Consider the following 23,099-nt stretch of genomic DNA (forward strand, 5'->3'; position numbering starts at 1 on the left):
ATCCCTCCTCCAAATAGGGAACAGCCAAATACACTTAGTGAACTGCGTGTGTGTGATGCCAACAACCACTAGAAATTGGATTGACCCAACATTCAATGTGAAGTAGGAAACAATAGTCTTCCCTGCCACTCCGTTGCTTTAGATTTGAAAGCCATACTGGTCAAAACTCTGTCATATCTTGGTTCTGTGACCTTAGACAGGCCGCTTCACTTCTTTAAGTCTCTGTTTCCTAGTCTGTTACATGCAATGATTCCAAGAAGTTTTTAAAAGGGACCACTGTGAAGGGGAATTGGGAGTGGGGGGAAGAAAGAGGTCAGCAGATGGAGCCCCATGCTCTCCTTTACTACTGCGACCAGAGGAGCTCCCTTTTTGTCAATTGTATATACATTCATGTATCCCTTTATGACCAGGTTGCAATCTGAAAAATACATCATTAGGCAATCTGTTCTGCAAACATCACAGAATGTACTTACATAAACCTAGATGGTATTGCCTATTACACACCCAGGCTATATGGTATAGCCTATTGCTCCTAGGTACAAACCTGTACAGCATGTTACTGTATGTGGCTTAACACAATAGTATTTGTGTATCTAAACATAGAAAAGGTACAGTAAAATTACAGTATTATAATCTTATGGGACTGCTATTGTTTCTGTGGTTTTTCGTTGACCAAAACAGTATTATATGACATATAACTATTGGGTTTCACTTTAAATTTTTATTTAAAGAATATTTCAAGGCTGTTTAATAATAAATTTAATTATATTTATTTAATTTTAAATAATGGTTATTTTAAACTAACCATTATATTTAAAACAATGGTTAGAAACCACTGGAGTAGATGACCTTCAAAGTCTTCTCCAGGTTTCATTTCCCCCAGTCCAGACTTCCTTTGCAGCATCTCCCCCATTCTTCAATCTGTCAGTGCCTTTCCATTGTCCTCTGGCAGCTCAGAAGCTCTTGGAATGAGCATTTACCACAACTGGCATTCCACCTGCAAGCATCTGCTATGGTCTGAACGTCTGTGTTGCCCCAAAATTTATATGTTGAAATCCCAACCCCCAATGTGATGATATTAGGAAGTAAGGCCTTTGGAAGATGATTAGGTCATGAGGGCAGAGTTGTCCTGATTGGGATTAGTGACTTTATAACATAGAGACAGAGAGATCCCTCACCTCTTCCACCAAGTGAGGACACAGGGAGAGGGTCCCGTCTATGAAGTGGTCTCTCACTGGACACCAAATCTGCATGCACCTTTGTTCTTGGACTTCCCAGTCCCCAGAACTGTGAGAAATAAATTTCAATTGACAGTTTATAAGCTACCCAATTGATGGGATTTTGTTACAATAGCCTGAACTCACTAAAATAGCACCAGGATTACTGGTATGACTTTGAGGCCCAGCAACAAAGGTGCAATGTCTGTGATGACTGGGGACTTCAAACCCTGCTTCAGCACTATGGCCATGCCAAACCATTCCTGTTGTTAAAACAGGAAAACCACCTGATTGGGATTATCTGCACCGGCTTCAATATCGATGGTGATGACTGTGAGCCCTGGAGCTGCATTACAAGGAGAATGGACACTTCTCTCTACAAGGGAGGTTGTCTACTCTTTCCCCCTTCTGGCTCACCCTGCCTTCCAACTTCCCTTCCCCAGAAAACAAACAGACAAAAACAAACAAACAAAATCTTTAGTCTTATTCTAGAGGTGCATATGACTGTGTTTTGAATATTAGCCTTGGCATCCTCATTCCAGAAGAACTCTGACCCTTTCTTGATTCTTCTCCAGACCCTTGGCCCCAAAATATACTCACCTTCACAGGAGCCTTCTTTAGTCAGCCTTTAGTAGCTAACACAGTAAGTGATCTATTATAATGCTAAAGAATTAATGAAACTTTGTACTGGAGGGGGTGGAATAATTTGAGTTTCCTAGAAGTTTTCAAACTGCATCTCCCACAGCCTCAAATATTCTGATACAGCTCTCATACCCCCATTGCCAATCCACAAGGATGCAACCAGGTTGTGCATTTCAAAAAAGAGGTTCTAAATGAGTGAGACGATGTTTACCTCCAGCAAGAACAACTAGTTTACAATTTGATGTACATTGCCAGGAAAGATTTGCATTTTTAAGGCAAATCACTGAAACTAAAACAAGGAACAGCTCTAGACTTCTGGAACAAGGCTAAAAAGAGACTTTTGCCCTTGTATAAGCAGGGCCTCCTTCTCCCGTGGCTCTCAGTGTAGGAGGTGCCCTGGCGTGGGTTGAACCTGTGTCATTGTTCTGAAGATGTAAGGGCTATCAGTTAAGTGTCTAAATGGCATAACTCTGTGGACTCAGATTCTGGCTGATGCGGATGACCTGTCTTATAGGTTTCTGCCGATGTTCCTAAGTCCTCAATTCCTGTTAAAAGGCAAGTTCTTAGTATATAATGAAAATGTATGAGCCTTAGTGGGTTAAACATGAGTGCTGGAGTCATCAAGTCAGTAGGATCAAGTACTAGTTTCAGAAGCTGTGGACTGTCCAACACTCCTATGGTTTCATGGGGGCTGGGGGAAGGTTATAAAAGCAAAGATAGAGCGTTATTCCCATTTTGCATTATGTAGTTGATGCCTATGTGTCGAAAGGATGTGTGTGATAAGGACAGGGAGGGATGGGAGCAGAGGTGGAGGATGTGAGGGTGGTGAGGTTATATGGAGGGTGTGTGTGGAATGTGAAAAGGAACATGAAGCGTGTAGGAATGGTGTGCCTACACATACACATATGTGTGCATGCACGTGTAGTCCTGGACATTACAGTAGGTGCCTGGACTTCCAGAACCTAAAAGTTTGGTGTTGAAAGCAAAAAGGAACTAGAGTGCTCTCTCCCTTTGGCTCACAATTCCTCAAAATAAAACTTGATGATATTTAGGAACAAGGACTTTGGACTGAGACATGGTTTTCAGTCCTAACCCAGCACTCACTAGCTGAGGAAACTTGGCCACGTGATTTAGCCTCATAACAGCACTTCCTTACCCGTAAAATAAAGATATTTCTTGGCATCCCTAAAGGGCTGAGCACAGTGTAATACAAAGACGGTCCAAAATAATAACTTTTAAAATTCTAGCCCATTTCTCAAAACTGATTCCAAAACGAAATTGCACCATAGCAATGAAATAACCTCCCACAATGTAACTTTTGCAATTCATTTCTATTCTATGCCTTCTTTGTTTTTAACAGGTTATTTGGCAGGTGGGGGAGGGGATATGGATAGAGTTCACAAACATTCTCGATTACCTGTCGCTCCTGGGACTAAGAACAGAGTGAAAATATGCAATCCCCAGGGTGGTGCTCCTCAGTGGTTTCAACCAACGCAACCTTTCCAAGCATTCTCCCTTGTAAGTGAATAAGTTGACAGGAGCTGGCCGCTTTCATGTGCCCTGTCCCAGCCTCTGACAATGGTGCTGGGAGGTGGAGAGTTGGCCACTCCCTGCAGGACATGCAGCAAGAGACCTGGACTGTGGGCTGAACGCAGTTTGCCTTGTGGCACAGGGGACATGTCTGAGCCTAGAAGTTTCCATACTTCTTTTGTTCTTAACATCAAAATCAATCTGTTTTCAGCATTGTGGGGTTTGATTGCAACCACTGGAGATTTAGCAAATAACTACTTCGGAATTATAAAGCAAATATATAGTGTAAATATGAAGCCTATGTTACTTTATAAATCATCTGGAGTGCTTCGTACAACAGTTAAAAAGTAATTCTGAAACATTAGTCACAGTCACCCAATGATTTCTTCTCATATTACCAGAAAGTCCCTGCTATAAAGTCAGAGACCACTACTAATTAATTATAGAAGAATATTACAAAGTTGATTATGGTCCTAAAAATAAAAGTAATATACAGGTCACATTTTTGCTTTTTTTTTTTTTTCTCCATATAGCCTCTAGAGCTTTTTCCTGCCAATGCTCTTCCATCTGTGGAGTTACTGTTACATGAATAGTGTTGGAATTCTCTCCGTTTCTAACTGCTGGCTTCTCCGTAGGAATAGACACCACTCTCTATGCAATAACTGGCTACCGGTAGCAAGAGGACCTCAGGCTTTATTTGGAAGCTTCTTGTGGTTATCATAGCTGACCCCACAAATGCCTTCTAGTATATTCATGGGCAGAGGAAACACAATTGTAGAATTCTTCTCGGTGGCTACTGTGCTCAAGGTCTGCAGGTAGCGCAGCTGGAGAGCTATGGGAGACTCAGCCAGCACCATGGAGGCTGACTTCAGGGATTTGGAAGCATTCATTTCTCCTTCAGCTGCAAGGACCTGAAATGACAGAAAAAAATTGCTCAGAAATAAAACTTTACACTGTAACTAGTGCCTTTTTTTCTTGGGTCTGTATTGATAACCCTCTCCCTAGTCCCCATGTTGCCACATGTGTTTCAACTACTTCTTTGGCCAGGATAAGAGTTTCACTTCCTAACGTAATTAGAGAAATTCAAGGAGGTTGCAGGAAGTAAGGAGTTATATTTTACAAATGATAGGTCCCTAGATTTTATTGTCAAACAAACGTAAAAGTCCTCTCTTGAATACAAATGAATACTTGGCACATACCCTACTAATGCCTTAAAGCACTGTGGAGCCTCACGACTTGCTGCGTTCATTTCCAGAGACGTCTGAAATTCAAGGCCTCTAACTGACCTTTTGATCATTTTTACTTATCTTAGATGTTTTTAAGTTCATTCTGTTGCCACTTTGGTGTCATTCTTACAAACCGAGAATTGTTTCTAGTTCTCCTGGCTCTTGATTACAAGTAGCAATAAGTGCCAGCCCTTGTAACACTGGCAATCTCTTAAGTACATCACTCTTTCGAGCTCTCAGACTGTCCAAGAGTGATTCAGTTGCCCTATCTGTGGCCATCTGCCCGTGTGCAAAAGTGATCTCTCTTCTCTCATTGCCGAATCCCTTCTTGGAAGCTGCTGGAGCTTAGCAGATAAACCAGAGATGAGTCAGAAATGAGTCAAAGAGGCCGGGCGCGGTGGCTCAAGCCTGTAATCCCAGCACTTTGGGAGGCCGAGACAGGCGGATCACGAGGTCAGGAGATCGAGACCATCCTGGCTAACATGGTGAAACCCCGTCTCTACTAAAAAATACAAAAAACTAGCCAGGCGAGGTGGCGGGCGCCTGTAGTCCCAGCTACTCAGGAGGCTGAGGCAGGAGAATGGCGTAAACCCGGGAGGCGGAGCTTGCAGTGAGCTGAGATCCGGCCACTGCACTACAGCCCGGGAGACAGAGCGAGCAGAGCAGACTCCGTCTCAAAAAAAAAAAAAAAAAAAAAAAAAAAAAAAAAAAAAAAAAAAAAGAGAAATGAGTCAAAGAAACACCTTCATCAGCTAACAGGTGAGTTTCCAAAGAGGATACACACAGGCTTCAAAGCCCAGTTGGTTTCTGATACTTCAGGAAAGCTATCCACACAGGCATGAAAGCCAGAATCTCAACAGATTCAAGGACATTCAGAGCCAGGGTACACTTCCATTTTGTAATTCTTACCTGGATTGTATTTAATTGCCCCCTTTTATTCCAGCAACATCTAATATATAAGAACAACGATGCACAAGACAGGTTCCATGTTGGCTACATTTAAGTCCCCAGCTTTATGAAAATATAGGTTTCTTAGCCCACTCGAGACTGCTTCAAGCCTGGGTTTGAATGAGACTTGGAAATTGGTATTCTGTTTTGCTTTGTTAAATTCTCCCCGGGGAACACTGACATGCGGCTGGAGTTGGGACCTACTTGGCTAAGTCGCTCAGTATGTTACTGAGCGTCCTCTTAACGCAAGACCTGCTACCAAACTTCCTCAAGGTACAGTAGGCTGCTGGTTACCTTTTAATTCAGGGAAAATTCTCAGTAAAACTGGGAAAAGAAACCCCTTTCTTAGGAAAATAATTGAGAGACCCAATCTTCTGTTCAAGTCCTATCCTTGTTGGCCCCAATGCTAGGCGGTTCTCCCTCCATGTGTGAACTGCACAGCCCTCACCTTGGCTCTGGCTTCCCGGGTGGCCTCAGCCTCGGCTGCCATGGATCTCTGCAACTGCACGGGAATCCGAACATCTTTGATTTCCACTCGGGCCACCCGGATCCCCCACAGGTCGGTGGCATCATCAAGTAAAGTCTGTTTCCAAACCAAAAGAAAAGACTAATAAGAAAGACAGGTGATACGATGCACATTTCTGTTATGTTTTATATTTGCAAGATACATTTTTCTTTTTTTGTTGTTGTTGTTGCATTTACAGCATTTGGAGTGAGACAATTTGGGAGGAGAATAAGAGTTAACCTTCTTATTGATCATTTTCTGGAATTTAAAGTGAATCTCATGGCAGACTTTTAGTGGGTGTCTATCAGCAGGATCTACCCCAAAACCATTCCCAAGGAGGTATATGAGATCCGTCTAGATTTGAGCAAATATCCCAAATTTGCTTGTCGCTGGTATCAAGCAGGCAGCAATGAATGGGTTTCTCAGACAGACCTGGATTTTGCCTTGGCTCTGCCATTTGCAGTTGTGAATCATCGCGACAGTTTCTGAACTTATCTGGCTCTCAGTTTTCTTACTTATAAAAGGTTTTCTTTCAGCACTGTTATTAGATTTGGAGACAATGCATATAAGATATCTCTCAGTACCTAGCAATGACTCAGCGCATACAATTATTGAGTCCTTTCGGAGATATTATTTATCTCACTCTGTTTAACTTCTGCTCTATGGCCAGCTTTAAAGAAGAAGCAAGGCATATTTTCCAGGCAGAAGCAGTAAATTCAAAGATACGCTTGTCTTTGTAAAAGCTTAAAACCATTGAAGATATCTTGCTGGTCATCCTGGAGAAGATGAATGTCTTGAGAAATGGTAGGACCAGAAGGATAGCTCCCCTAAAGGGGTAGGGGCAGAGATCTCTGCTACCAAATAGCAAGTGATCCCTCCCTTGCCTTTCTGTGATCCCTGCAGGACACTAAGATATTGTGACACCTCACAAGAAGTCAATGACCTGGCTGTGGATGGGATACCTTTGAGCTCTTAAATTCATGGGTCACATATAAACACTATGGAGAATTATCATGCAGAACTCATACTGCCTCATAAAAGCTTGGGATCTTTCCTCTACCTTAGGGACTAGAGGAGAGGCCAAGAAGAACCAAAGTTGAATGCCTTTATATAATTAGCTTAAAGAAAGGAAGCTCAGAATCCAATTGATCTAAGAAAATAAACTCATGTGTGTAAGAGATGGGATCAATGGCTGTTACATCTTTATTGATACTATAATTATCATTACTATTAATGTTATTAGTGATATTGGTGGCATGGTGTAAGAATTTCTAGAGATGACAGGTCTATGGTGTCTCAGTTGAATTTAACTTTCACACTATTTAAATATATAGGCTACCTGAGAAATGGCTGCACTCCTGGAGTAATCTAAGCTAAAAATAAATCTGATCTCTAACTTCTTCAGAAAAGACTACTGGTAAGATATTAATTCATAATTTTGAATTCCAAAGAAAATGGATAAGGGGCACAATTTCAGCAACTGCCTTCTTGCACTCAGATATTTAAATATATTTCTTGTGGTAACAGGTAAGTGAAATCACAACTGAAGCTCACCTCTAGAGCAGTTGTCTGTGTGTGAGTGTGTGCAAGCATGTATGTGGTGGGGATGCTTTGAACTGCTGATATTTCATCATCACTAATAATTAAAATCAATGACTTAAAGATACAGGCTATTAATTCATAGTATCTTTACCTGGATGCTATGGGCAATCTCTTCTCGTCCAGCTAAAATCTGGGACAAGGTCTGTGTCCCTAAGACATTCCTCAGAGTGGTTTGAGCCAGCAGAAATGTTGCTTGATGGACATCATTGACGTTAGCCACTGCCGAGACAGCACTATAGATTCTGTAATAGACAACTCCATCTACCTGAGTAGTCACGGAGTCTCTGGTGAGAATCTGTTGAGTACAAACAGGGCAAAATCACTTATTTATAACTTTCACCACTACTGACAAAGTGTGTGAAATGAGGATGGCCCAAGAGCCATCCTCCACAGAAGGAGAGCAGTTACGACAACTCATGCTACAGTCACCTAAAACCTGTTCTGGCTTGGATAGAATATCTTCCCAGCTGATACGCAATTCCTCTAAAGCTGTCATTATACTTACCCCTGTGACTTTATCTTTAAGAAGCTTTACATCCTATAGGCAGAAACCCTTGACTTGACATCCTAAGAACAGGCCCTTCCATTTTAAATGTAACAGTACAGCCTTTCTGTCATTCTATTATCTTCAGTCTTCAAAGCAGAGGTAGAACGCTTGTTTCCCTGATACCTGTACTCTTTGGTTTTCAGTTTTTATCAGACTTGAAGCACTGCTTCTTAGAAAACACAGATGGCACCAGAGACCATGTAAAGAAAAATCGATTTAGCTCTATGGAGAGGCTCAGCATCAATCATTCGGAATAATGTGACAGGATGTTTTGGAGCAAATGAGAGATTTCTGGGTGTACTATGGAAGCAGAACCTAGAACTGTCCATTACAGAGCCAGAAAAGTCCCTACCAGAGGTCACTAAAGCATCCCAACCTCTCCTGACTGCAGCTGAAGTCTTTTTTTTTTTTTTGAGATGGAGTCTGGCTTTGTCACCCAGACTGGAGCAGTGGCACAATCTCTGCTCACTGCAACCTCCATCTCCCAGGTTCAACTGATTCTCCTGCCTCGGTCTCCTGAGTAGCTGGGATTACAGGTGCATGCCACCATGCCCAGCTCATTTTTGTATTTTTAGTAGAGTCGGTGCTTCACCATGTTGGCCAGGCTGGTCTTGAACTCCTGACCTTAAGTAATCCTCCTGTCTCAGCCTCCCAAAGTGCTGAGATTACAGGCATGAGCCACCACGTCTGACCCGGGGCTGAATTCAAAAGTAAGTATTCTGCAGTTCCTAAGTGACATGAAGACATCATGTTTGAGTCCTGGCTGAGTTTCCTGAACCAGACAGAAGAAAATTAACATATATTTATAAATGTTGATTTTCTGTCTTCTTATCACCATTGCCCTCCCATATCCTAGGTCTTGCATTTCTTTTCCTCTAACCTGAACCACTTTGGTTATGAGAGGGTGACGTGATAATTAGTAACTCTGTTCCTCTTCCCTATTGCTGAGTTACTGTTTTGGTCATTTACTTGTAGTATCTCAAGAATTAAAAGACTTATGTGGGCTGGGTGCAGTGGCTCAGGCCTGTTATCACTGCACTTTGGGAGGCCGAAGCGGGCGGATTACCTGAGGTCAGGAGTTCGAGAGACCGGTCTGACCAACTTGGTGAAACCTGTTTCCACTAAAAATACAAAACTTAGCTGGGTGCGGTCACAGGCATCTATAATTCCAGCTACTTGGGAGAATCGCTTGAACCCGGGAGGCGGAGGTTGCAATGAGCCGAGATTGCACCACTGCACTCTAGCCTGGGCGACAAGGGTGAAACTCTGTCTCAAAAAAAAAAAAAAATGAAGAAGACTTATGTGAAATACAAACACGAGTGGGCCCTGACAGCCTCTCCTCTGTCCTTATGCCTGCCCCTCTATTGCATCCAAACACAGAAATAATTTAAAGTCAAAAGCAAATGGTACTCATGTGGATATTATGAAAAATTCTTCAGAGAAGGTGATAGAGAGGGTAGAATCAAAAACAGCCACTGCCCTCCATCTGCCCTCTGTCAGATTCTATTCAGCTGTTTTATACAGTGCCCGTCTCTTTCAAGCTTCTGCTCTGTCATTCTCCAGCTCAGCCTTCCTGCTGACTAGGTCTCCGCTGTCAGGCTTTCTCACACCAGGCCAATTCTAAGTCTCCTTGCTCTTGGCTTCCTTCTCATTTGGCAAAACAAATTCTTGGTAGTTTCAGGAACCACCAAGGGCAATTCAAGCAGGTCTCTGGGGGTACTCAGCTCACTTCCCCTCCTGTAGTTTAAAAGTGTACTATAAAGTTGTAATTGTCCGTACAATAGGGAAAATACACCTTTAATTTCCAGTGACATATCCTTCATCAGTACTACCTCTTGTGGAGGAATGTTGCAAGTAACTGTTCAGAGGTCAACTTTGACAAACACATCTATGCATGGCAGAACCAGGATCAAACCTATGAGAAAAAAGAAATCAGTTTAAAATGTTGCTCTATTGAAAATAACTACAAGTAGTCTCATAGCAGTATGGTGCATCACTTACATGGGGCGATACATGTTTCTCAGATGATCTTCAGTATGAACACGTGAAACTCTGAGGAAAATGATTCATCCTCTAAGTCAGTGACTAAGGAAAAGGAATTGCCTGGGAAGTAAAGTCTTTTAGTAAGAAGCTAAAGATCCCTGACATTTAATTTTGGTTTTATTTTAAAACAATCTGCTTCTATCCAAGTGTTTACTTTGACATTAATTAAAATAATATTCTGACCAATTGTGAAAAGCACCTTTGGGACAAGTGGGAAATTTGAACACAGAATGCATATTAAAAGACTTGTTAAGGCCAGGCATGGTGGCTCATGCCTGTAATCCCAGCACTTTGAGAGGCCAGAGCAGGCAGATCACCTGAGGTCAGGAGTTCAAGACTAGCCTGCCCAACATGGGAAAACCCCATCTCTACTAAAAATTTTTTAAAAATTAAAAAAATCAGCTGGGCACGGTCATGTGTGCCTATAATCCCAGCTACTTGGGAGGCTGAGGAAGGAGATTCACTTGAACCCAGGAGGCAGAGGCTGAAGTGAGCTGAGATCGTGCCACTGCACTCCAGCCTGGGCAACAAGAGCGAAATTCTATCTCAAAAAAAAAAAAAAAAAAAGATATTAAGGTGTTCTAGTTCACTGTACTGGTTGTGATAATGGCATGTGTCTTAGTCTGTTCAGGCTTCTGCAGCTAAATACCATAAACTGGGTGGCTTATAAACAACAGAAGCTTATTTCATATAGTTCTGGAGCCTGGAAAGTCCAAGATCAAGGTGCATATAGATACAGTGCCTTGTGAGGGCCCATTTCCAGGTGTATAGATGGTCATGTGGTGTCCTGGAAGGGACAAGGCAGGTCTCTTAGACTTCTTTTACAAGGCCACTCGTGAGGATGACTCCCTTATGATCTAATTACCTCCCAGGGGCCCATCTCCTAATATCATTACACTGGTGATTAGGTTCAACCTATGAATTTTGCGAGGACACAAATACTCAGACCATAGCAGCATGGTGTTAATAAAGTCCTTATCAGCTAGAGGCACAGACTAAATTGTTCACAGGTAAAATGACATGATCTGGTATTTTGTATTTGCTCTAAAATACTCCACCAAAAAAATATTTTGGAAAGTAGTTTCCTTAAAATAAAGACACTCACGTAACAGATTCAAGTAATAGACTTTTGACTTTGAATATCAGTGGCTGCCAACATTCTCAGTCAATTTAAATAGTAATATAGGATTATTGAATTAAAATCTTCCCAGGGGCTCGCATTCCTCTAAATCAATGTATTCCAGAATTAATAGTTTCTCCACAGCCATGATCTAATTCATGTGCAATAGCATTCTCCAGCTGTAAACACATCTACTTCTTTCTGATTTGTGAGGCATTAAAGTTGGGGCTGGGTCAGGGAAGGATGGGCATAAGAAAGCTCATTAAAGGACCCTGGGAACTCTTAACATTACCCTGGTGAATGTTGTTCTTTACTGTGAGAGTTACAAAGATTAGAACCACAAGGCATGTCGGCAAGATGGGGACACTAATCTATTTCCATTAATCAAGAAGGCTTTGCACTATTGTTTTTGTTTTCACAGCAGAAACCAGTTCTGGAGCCGAACACCACGTAAAGGGGTGGCAGTATCTGCCAAATAGGCTGCTAAAGTGCTTCTTTCTTTTGGCCTCTAAACCTTACTGCTATTTTTGGTGCCAGGTCACTGTGGTTAAAATCATGGACCTGAGAACTAGACAGAGTTAAGTCCCAGCCCTACTACCTAGTAGCCTTGTGACTAGTGGAAACTCACCCAACACTTCGGTTACCTAATAGATATAAGCTGGTAGTGAAGATTAAGCCTGATTCAACATGATAATGAAATAAAGTACTAACCACAGCACCAGGTATGTGTTAAATGCTCATGAAGTGTCAGCTATGATTCAAGAATAATTTACAATTTATAAAAGTGGAAAGGTTTTCCATTAGCAATTTGGCTCGTTTCCCTCTTGTCCTTATGACATTCTGAGGTAACTCATTACCCCAGAGACAGGTATGACGAGAGTTGTTATCCTGAGACATTTAGTGGTGAAATCTTCAGGGAAAATTCTTTTAAAAGTGATGTATTTTTCTCTAGAGGCCTCCAAGTTCTGGCTGTTCTGCTTCTCTTGGATCCAATTTTATTTTAACTTATAATCTTAGCCCCATCAGGTGGAACACAACCAGGAAGAAGTTAATCTTGGACTGTTATACCTCAGTTGAAGGATTCTTGCTTTGCCAAACTCACGAAAATATCTGTAAGTAGTTTTTACCTTCTTTTTCTTAGGTCGTTTATGAAATTAGACAAGTGAGATTATACTTGAAATGGCTGTCGGGTGCCGTGACTCATGCCTGTAATCCTAGCACATTGAGAGGCCGAGATGGGCGGATCAACTGAGGTCAGGAGTTCAAGACCAGTCAGGCCAACATGGTGAAACCCCATGTCTACAAAAATACAAAAATTAGCCGGGCATGATAGTGGATGCCTGTAATCCCAGCTACTCAGAAGGCTGAGGAGAGAAAATCCTTGAACCTGGAAGGCAGAGGTTGCAGTGAGCCGAGATCACGCCACTGTACTCCAGCCTCGGCAACAGAGCGAGACTCTGTTTAAAAAAAAAAAAAAGTCCAAGAGGCCTCCTTCACAAGTTTCTCCTCTTGAAGTTTCCCATACTTTTTTATATATTAACAGATCCATGGCTTATGGCCAAGGGCAAAGCCCACACAGCATCGTGATGCTTAGCAAAGTTCCTACCCCAGAGACCTTCCGGTTGCAGAGAGAACAATTTATTCAAATAAGCCATAATGGGGGCAGAAAGCAAATGTTATCAGAGAAATATAGCTAGTAACGATTGCTTTTCCTGTGCCTTCTAAGACAGTGCTTTTGGTAGCCCCTGATTTCCAGAGTATTAGAATTAATCCTATGAAATTGCCATGTTTGGGAGTCAAAACAAAGTCAGCAATTTCCTATGGTTCAACTACATATATGCTCAGAGAAGTTATGAGCATTAAATCAATATCTTACTTCAGGGAGTTTTAGTACCTTATAGTTTTAGTATACACCCCAACCGCTGGCAAAAATAAGAAACAACAAACGAATAAAACCACCTTTTATAACATGACTATTTGGAATATTTTCTTTTTCAAGGTGGTAAAGAAAGGATGGAAATAAACACTATACTATACTAGATGTTAGAAGGCCTGAAAGCTCATCTTTATTTCTAACTATAAGGATAATCTTAGATCATTCATCAAACTTATGTAGGCCTCATGTTCTTTATTTTCAAAACCTAGGGGTTTGGCAAAAGGCATCGTACAATGGTTTCCAGCTCTATCTTTCTATGCATCTACTTACCATGAGAGGAAATTACCTTTTGCTTTTCACTTAGTTCTTTTCAAAGAGTGAGCATCAGACACCAGCTCTCAATATACTCTCGAGTAACTTAATGGTCTACATTGGCCATTTACTTTCCCTCTTATTCTTCCCACATTCTCCTGGTGGTCCTGGTAATAAGTGACATTCAGCCAATGTAACCAGAGCCACCCTTTGCTCACATTCATTGAATCTCTCAGAGGGAGAATTAGGAAGCCAGGCCAGATTTCCAGACTCTCAAACTGGTGGTCATTCCCACCAACTTGCATAAAAAGGTGGCATTCTTCTGTTGTACCAAAAGGCAAGAAAGCCAGCTTCCAGCAATTTTTCTTTGACTCTTAATAGGCACCACCAGGAAAAATACTGAAGGTGGTAGCAGTAGTATTAGGTGTCCCTGATCTTTGTCAGAGGCAGCCACAGCGTCATTCATACCTGGCCCCTTGGCTTTGTCAGCTTGGATGCGTCCCAGACGGAATACTACAGCACGTTCATACTCCTTAATGATCTAGGAGATTAAGGGAGAACGTTTAGTCCTAATGGTTTGTCAGTTCATATAGAGAGCCCAGTTTATGTCCCAGGGTGTTACCTTTAAGCACATCCATATGGAGATGGGGAAGGTAATGATCACCAACAGGAAAGAGGGAAAACAGGAGCCAGCCACATACACCAAGCCATTTACTGTTGACACCTAGGAAATGAGAAGGAAGCAAATCTGTAACCAATGTGGTTCTTTAAAAAGCCACCCAGCTGCATGGGTGTGGAGCCTATCCAGACAGCTGGCCAAGCCTGATGTGGCTGAATAGGAAACCTAAATCCATTTACACCATGAATGTAGTTACATACACACACACAGACACACACACACTCAAATGTTTATTCAGGTTTTTAAAAATTAAAATGAACTTATTCCTTCCAAGAAAAATCTCATAACAATAAGCAGGAATAATTATTATTACATTTTCTAGGGTTGCTATAGTTTATTATTCTCAAAACACATAAACAGTGGTTCTCAAAATATAATCTCTGGACCATCCACACCAGAATCATCAGATGTCTGGGTTCTGTGAATTCTCGAGGTAAAATTCAAAGTACCCTCTAAGACAGGTAGGTAGGTACTATTATACCCAGAGGGACACAGCATGGCACATGGAAACATATCCTGAAAAGTCCTGAGGTATGAGTTTTTATGTGAGCTCTGTCACTTACCAATTCTAAAGCATTAGGTTAGAAGACCACTCAGTTTCTGGGTTTCCATTTCTTCATCTGTAGAATGGGGTTAGAAGTTACCCACCTTAGAGAATTTGATGAGGATTAAATAAGATTACTTTTATATGGCTCCTGGGCCATACATTAACATCTACAGTTTTAAACAGGTATTCTACTATTATCCCATTTACAGATGAATATGTATTCCAGGGACTTGTTGTCAGATGTTGATATTTGCCATTTCTAACTTTTCATAAAAGTTTTGTTATATTGGCTCATCACATAAGATCTCTTCTTGTTAATCACACATTATGATAGCAGGTGCATTTTGGCTTAATGAATATTGCTTTGCAATAAGATGAAACTGAGTTAAAGTCCTACTTCAACCACCTAAAACTCTGTAGCATTAATTACATCAATTATATAATTTCTGAAGTCTCTGGAATTTTTTTTTTTTTTTTTTTTTTCTCACTCTGTCACCCAGGCTAGAGTGCAGTGGTGGAATCTCAGCTCACTGCAAGCTCTGCCTCCCAGGTTCACTCCATTCTCCTGCCTCAGCCTCCCGAGTAGCTGGGACTACAGGCGCCCGCCACCACACTCGGCTAATTTTTTGTATTTTTTAGTAGAGACGGGGTTTCACCATGTTAGCCAGGGTGGTCTCAATCTCCTGACCTCGTGATCTACCCACCTCGGCCTCCCAAAGTGCTGGGATTACAGGCATGAGCCACCGCACCCGGCCAGGGATTCTTGTTTGTAAAATAAGCAGGTCTGGCTGACTCTTCTAATTTAGCATTCTTTATAGTCACCATTTTACCTCCTTTAATTATTTTTATTTTTATTTTTTTGAGACAGAGTCTCATTCTGTCGCCCAGGCTGGAGTGCAGTGGCGCAATCTCGGCTCACTGCACCCTCCACCTCCAGGTTCAAGCAATTATCCTGCCTCAGTCTCCTGAGTAGCTGGGATTACAGGCACCTACCACCACGCATGGCTAATTTTTGTATTTTCAGTAGAGAAGGGGTTTCGCCATGTTGGCTAAGCTGGTGTCAAACTCCTGACCTCAAGTCAAACTCCTGCCTTGGTCTCCCAAAGTGCTGGGATTACGGGCATGAGCCACTGCGCCCGGCCCATTTTACCTCCTTTTAAATCCTTGTTCCTCCTTATTCCGTTCTGCTTGACAACCACCCCCATTCTCATCCCCATTATCTCCTCCAGCTGATTTATATTCTCCATACACAAGCACTAGGACTAGATATCTCCAGCCAGCTCATTCTACAAATGCCATATACTGTATCTATCTCAGTTACAAGCACTAGGACTAGATATCCCCAGCCAGCTCATTCTACAAATGCCATATACTGTATCTATCTCAGTTACAAGCACTAGGACTAGATATCCCCAGCCAGCTCATTCTACAAACGCCATATACTGTCTCTATCTCAGTTACAAGCACTAGGACTAGATATCCCCAGCCAGCTCATTCTACAAATGCCATATACTGTATCTATCTCAGTTACAAGCACTAGGACTAGATATCCCCAGCCAGCTCATTCTACAAACGCCATATACTGTCTCTATCTCAGTCAACGCCTCCACCATCCACCCTGTTGCCCAGGTTAGGCAGGTCATCATTGCCTCTTCCCTATCCAATTGCAGAAAGTCACTAAACCTAAATGACACTACCTCAAATCCATCCCCAGTTACCCATTTTCCTGCCACTAATTTTTTGAGACCTGAGCCAAATTCATGAATATTTAGGAGAATTCTGGGCTTTTGCTCTTACAAACAACGCTTTGAAGAATGTTTTTAAATGTGTGTTTTGGGGCACTTGTGTAGGATAAATCCCTAGTAGTAGAAGTGTTAGGTCATACAATTTTGATAGATGATAAATGCCTTTCAAAAGTTTGTACCAACCTCCACTCTCACCAACAGTATAGATGTGCATATTCACACACGTCCTGTTCTCCTTAAATCATTCCAACCTTCTCAGTCGTTACATTCTGATAGGTGAAAATCACTACATTTTAGATACATATTTCGTATTAAAAACTTTTGAGTACAAATGGCCTTTTATAGGCTCCAAATGCATATAAATATATATTCTGAACAATAAGGGCTTGCCTGAATACTCTGAAATTTAAATTTCTAAAATATCACCTCGCAAAACTTTGGACCCACATGGAGGTGAATCAGACTATCATTACACAAGATGGAAAGACACTTTATGCATTCTCATAGAATCTTTGTCAAATTTTATTAGTGCTTTTTTAGTATTCATGAGAGCCTACAGATATACATTCTCATTGAAAAAAAAACAATTTAAGCAACACAACTAAAGTTTCCCGAATCATCCTCTCCTCAGTCCCACTTTTATCTAGAGAAGTTCTATAGTTACTGGTTTGGTGTGCATTCTCTATAGACCCACTCCTATGTATTTACATACATATATCTACATTTAGAAAATATTGGCTTTGATTTATAAATTTTATTTTGTGATAAATGGCATTACACTGTACCCACATTTCTACTTTATATCATGTATAGATTTCCAACTACCTCATTCTTCTTTATTGTTGCATACTATTGCATCTTACACCTGTGTCTCAGTTTACTTACCATTCTCCTATTTATCATTAAGGTTATTTGCAATTTTGCCGATACAGACAAGGCTGTAATAACTGTGCTTTTACACATCTCACTGGGCTAATATGCACCTTTATAAAATCTTGGTAAAACTATTGTGAAGGCAGCACAGTTCCTGCCATGTTTGGTGTATTTCCTCCCTCCTGGCACTGCAATATTTGGTATTCAGAAACCTTGGGGTGTTCTGGGGCTATGACTAGCAGCACAGCATGCTGGGACTCCAACAGGACACCAACTGTGCTTAATGGCCAGAGCCAAGCCCTGGACATTTCCAAAGTAGACACAGCCTTAACACCAGCTGCATAAGCAAGTATTTGTCACAGAGAAAAGCGCACTGACCTACAAGCTCGCCTCTAGAGTTCCATCAAGCCCTTGCATCATTACATGTGCACATGAGGCTCAGCTCCATTAGGTAATGGAAATGCTGCCAGAGACAAGAGAAGAGAATGTGACTATTCTTCCAAGAGTTACACAGGAGCATTAGAATCAGCCAGGCCGTGGCTTCTGGCAGAATTGGTGGAGCCTGCGGTCTCATTAGCTGCCAGTTAAAGTGGAGCTGTGAGTGCTGCTGTCACCTTCCTTGCAGGCTCCCAGCTCAGCCTTGGGAGCATGCACAGCCGGGAATGGGACCACACAGAGCAACTCTTCCTGGCAGCCTGTCTCTCTCCCCACTCGCTCCCACAGTTGAAACTAGGATGCTATACTGAGAACAGCTTTTGAAGATTACAATTCTGACTGAATTGTAATCTGACTGAATATGCTGGGATTGTATTATTAAACACAAAGATCTTCAGAAATCACCCTACTTCAAGCTATACAAGGCTCTGAGGGGATGATGGAAGAAAAAGGGGCTGCACAACACCTTTGTTGGTCACTAAGTGACGACCACATTTGATCGTCTGTTTGAACCAAATCCACAAATGTGTGTAGTCTCTGGACAATTGTTACATAACCATAAAGCCACCATCATATGCCTACTTCCTAGTAGAGAACTGGATTTTGCTGCCCCCAACACATTGCCCCTGGTTTTTTCATTCATTTAACAAATATTTTATCAATTCTATGCCAAAAGCTGTGCTGGAGAATAAAATGGGAAACATGTCTCCAAGAGTTCCAAACTATTAAACTCTTTTTCTACTGCAATGCTGTGGTCTTTCTTTTGCAGGGGCAGGAAGAATCCCGTGGGCGGTTACGGAAACAATAGAAACGGATATGATACCAGGTTAATTACTCTGCTGCACTTACTTCTAGGAAGTCTGCAGCTGGTGAAACATGTGGAGACTTCCCCCTGTGTGCAGCTGTGACAACAGCAGCAAAATATTTAATCAACACCTTCCTTTCAATCTGCAAAGAAAAAGGTCGAGCCATAAGCTATGAAAGCTGAGGCTCAGAGCCACTGACAAGAGGAGAGGCACCCATGAACTTCAGCTGGAAGGACTTTAGAGATAACCAAGGCCAACCCTTCATTTTGCAACCAGAAAACTTCATGGTTTATTTAGTGTTGCCTCCATCATCTTAATCTCTCATTAGGTAAGGTGACACCCACAAATTCCACAAACTGACAGTGGTGGTGTCTACCTTTACTGACTTAGGGAGTGAGGCAAAGCCAAGGTTCACCGGTAGAGGCACATCCCCAGAGCATTATTCCTGGTGCTTAGATACAGCTCTTTACACCACGGGAGACTTAAATACCCTTTAGAGCCAGGGCCAAACACTCAAGGCGAGATTGGCTACTTGTGTGAGCCAGGAAGTAGGAGAGAATGTTTTATATCACTACCCCTACTTAAATGATACTAGAAACAGAAATGAATTATAGTCAATAAAACAGGCTAGGTGACTTGGTTGTTTATTTCTCAACTTCAGCTTGGTCAACAGTATTTAAATATTAGATCAATACTACCTACAATATTTTATCTCAAGTCTGTGTTATCATAGTCTTAGTTTCTTAGCAGAAATAACTGTTTAAGTATTATGACATGATTTTAAACAATCAAAATAGGATGATGTACATTACACGCCAAAAAAATGAAAGTCAAAACCACCATTAGATTCCAGTATGCAGCTACCAGAATAGCAAACATTAAAGACTGGCAAAACCAGGTTTAGCAAGGTTGAGGAGCAACTGGAGTGCTCAAATGTGCTGTTAGAAGTTAAGTTGGTACAATCACCTCAAAAACTATTTGGAAGTGTCTACTAAAGCTAAACAGGTGCCTACTTTATGACTCAGTATTCAATTTCCAGCTAATACCTGAGAGCAATGACTACTGATGAGAGTGAAAAATACGTTCAACAATGTTCATTGCCATTTTATTCACAGAAGCCAAGATATGAAGTTGAAAGAGATCAAATGAAAAAAAACTAAAAGGCAGAAAATGAACGGTCGGTCCCACAGGCAACGCAGCCGGGCGGCGGCCGCTGACAGGCCTGGTCGGCGCCCTCAGCCTAGTTACAAGATCGCCCCCGGATCCCAACCCCGATTAGGTTTAATTAGTTATCTATAGGAACTAACGGCATGTAAGGACAAACGTTGTGAAAGTCTCTGTCCTTGCTGCTAATTACGGTACTGCAAGCATATCTTGAGCGCTGGGCCGAAAACGTACAGAACACATCCTCTATTTTGTCCGGCAACTCCTGAGGCCCAACAGCAACACATCCCCACCCTCCACACAGCCAGCAAAGCACCACCTAGAGAGCCCCCCTGATAATAGATCATAACGTTTGTATTTTAACTTAAAAGCGGCGGGAACAAATGGAAAGCCAGCTGTTAAATTGTAATTAACCCAATTCGCAGTTGTAATGCTGCAACCCAAAAGAAAATCTCCTTGTACTCGAGGCCTTAAACATATCGCTGATGGCATCGGCTATAAGAAAGCGGCCAGCATGCATCATTGCAGGGCCCTCTTGTATGGTTGTAAAAGCAGAGGGAGCCAACGTCGAACTATGCATTAAAGATCCTTGGCCGCTTGGCTTGACTCCCGGATTCTGGTGGACTTTCTTCGGGGAATAAAGGGTCTGGGCATAACAAAGTTTGCCCAAATCCATCAACAGTAGAATGGATAAATGAAGTTGTGGTATATTCATATTCAAAGGAATATTACTCAGCCAGAAAAAAAGACAAAACTACTGCTGTATGTAAAATATGGATGAATCTCAGAGATATAACCGTGAGCAAAAAACCTTAAAGCGAATCTCAGCTTGATTAAACTTTAGACGGGCTTCTTCTTGACCCTAGGCCCCTAATCTCCCTTTTCTTAGGGCATTTTCTTAAATAAAAAATAAAACAAAACAACAAAACAAAATTGTCATTATAAATTCTTTTTTCTTTGTTTTAAAATATGTTTATTTTGTATCGTTTCATTAATGGGATATACTAGCTTATATAAACTCTTTCTCTGCCTCTTTGAGATTTAAATCTTTTGAAAAGCCTCTTGCCAGTTTCACAACCCAGGACTAAATTTCTCAAGGTCTCAGGAGCTAGCCTTTGGAATATAAACATCAAAGAAAGTGGCATCCCCTATCTATCAGTTTCTGTGGGAAGTAAAAGCCTAACTTCAGTGGGCACCATTATCTGAGTTGTGAAACTACCTTGTGAAAAGAAAATAAATCTTAGGACCCCAGACTCATTAAGCCAAAGGGAAACGTCAAGCTGGGAAATGGGTCACAAAAATCTACCTCCTCTTTTGGTTCCTGAATAAGATGGTTACAAGATGAAAAGCTACACCCCTCCCCCATATTTTTGCCCACAAGGAAATTCCTACTGAGCTCCAAGATGTTTACCCTAAAGCATTTCTGTTAAAATTCACCATAGCAATGTAAATGGATAGCTTATCTTTACAGATGCATCACCCCTCTGTCCACCTGGCACAAATGCATATCTGATTGTTCCCCTGTCCCATTTATCTTTGTTACCTTATGTAAAATGCAGATTCCCTGAATTTTCCCCTATCTGTCTGTTACCTTATATAAAAATTCAGATTCACTGAGCCAGACACAGGCATGAGTGACTGATTATTTTCCCCCTACCCCTCTCTTACATGAAAATTGTGTACTTCTCAACACCCCCACTCTTTCCTCTTTAAATTGAGAGCCCTCAAAATCATCTTCAGAGAAAGGCTTAAACCCACTATTAGGCTTAAACCCACTATTTGACTTAAGAATATACACCTTGCCAACACAATCAAAGCCCCCTTGAGTGTCCCTTTTCATGCCCTGGAGGCATTGTCCCCTACAATGACGGCAATGGGATGCTGAATCCCATCGCCATCACCCCAAAGGAGGAGCAACCGCAAGGCTGCCACTCAGAGCCCAGGCTGCACACATGGGCTCTTTGCACATTCGTAATCTGTTTTTCAAGTAGCAGGACTTTCGATGGTCTTTCAGTATGGGTCTAGGTGATCCAGATGAGGGAGTCAAGCCATGTGCTAACATCACATGAATACCCCTGCAGTAGAGAAAGTAACCTAGGTTCTCACACATCTTGTCCCTTCGCACAGGTCTTTGTGTTCCTCAGCCCACTTCTGCATCCCACATTTTCCTCAGCAGGGCTCAGCTCAAACATCCCCTTCTTTTCCAAGAAGATTTTTCTCTGTCACCCTCACCTTTGGGTGCTCCTCTTTTGAGTTTCTAGTACAGTCACACACCATGTAATGATGTTTCAGTCCACGATGGACCACATATATGGTGGTGGTCCCATAAGATTACAATAGTTCTTATTTTTATTGTACCTTTTCTATGTTTAGATATACAAATACCACAGTGTCACAACTGCTTACAGTATTCAGTACAGTGACATGCTGTACAGGTGTGTAGGCTAGGAGCCATAGGCTGCACCCTATAGCCCAGGAGTACAGTAGGCTGTACCACTGAGGTTTGTGTAGGTCCACTCTATGATGTTCTCACAATGACAAAATCACCTGACAACGTATTTCTCGGAGTGTACTCTCATTGTTAAGCGGCACATGATTGTACACCCTCTATCATAACTTTGTTTATAGGACCTTGTAATTTTTAGTAACTTTTGTGTCTTCCCCGTAAATTTTTAGTGCTCTGAGAGCAGGTATTTTATTTTTTGTCTCCACCTCCTGCTTCACAGAGGATGCTGAATGGATGCAGGGCATACTTTTAAGTGCTTTGAAGTACAGGATCAGGGCGATGTTCAGCAACATAATAGAATTAGTGATCTGTTGGAAAGTCCTTGTATAGAAATCATGGTTCATCAGACAAGATTCCATTTTCTCTCAAAAAAGTCAATTAACCAAAGAACCATATGTCCTTGCATTTTTCTCCATACATTCCACCTGACTGTACCCTCACTCACACATCATTTCTAGAAGAAAACAGGGCTGGGCACGGTGGCTCACGCCTGTAATCCCAGCACTTTGGGAGGCCAAGGCAGGTGGATTACCTGAGGTCAGGAGTCTGAGACCGGCCTGGCCAACATGGTGAAACCCCATCTCTACTAACAATATAAAAATTAGCTGGGCGTGGTGGCACACGCCTGTAATCCCAGCTGCTCAAAAGGCTGAGGTGGAACAATCGCTTGAAACCAGGAGGCAGAGTTTGCAATGAGCCGAGATCGTGCTATTGCACTCCAACCTGGGAAACAGAGCGACACTTTGTCTAAAAAGAAGGAGAGGGGGAGGGGGAGG

At 41.8% G+C, this 23,099-nt stretch overlaps 1 protein-coding gene across 1 annotated transcript in view; it reads right to left on the reverse strand.

The window, feature by feature from the left end:
• Window positions 1-3,171: 3,171 nt before the first annotated feature.
• The window catches only part of STOML3 (stomatin like 3), a 24,054-nt gene continuing 4,126 nt past the window's right edge, over window positions 3,172-23,099 (reverse strand). The window contains 7 exon segments of the mRNA XM_017854122.1: window positions 3,172-4,300; window positions 6,012-6,146; window positions 7,762-7,965; window positions 10,050-10,132; window positions 14,037-14,109; window positions 14,191-14,292; window positions 17,791-17,875. Of these exon segments, the coding sequence (XP_017709611.1) occupies window positions 4,076-4,300; window positions 6,012-6,146; window positions 7,762-7,965; window positions 10,050-10,132; window positions 14,037-14,109; window positions 14,191-14,202 (732 nt within the window). The 5' untranslated portion in view covers window positions 14,203-14,292; window positions 17,791-17,875 and the 3' untranslated portion in view covers window positions 3,172-4,075.

The sequence above is a fragment of the Rhinopithecus bieti genome, unplaced genomic scaffold (genome assembly GCF_001698545.2).
Source record: "Rhinopithecus bieti isolate Rb0 unplaced genomic scaffold, ASM169854v2 scaffold_35538, whole genome shotgun sequence".
Classification (NCBI taxonomy): domain Eukaryota; kingdom Metazoa; phylum Chordata; class Mammalia; order Primates; family Cercopithecidae; genus Rhinopithecus; species Rhinopithecus bieti.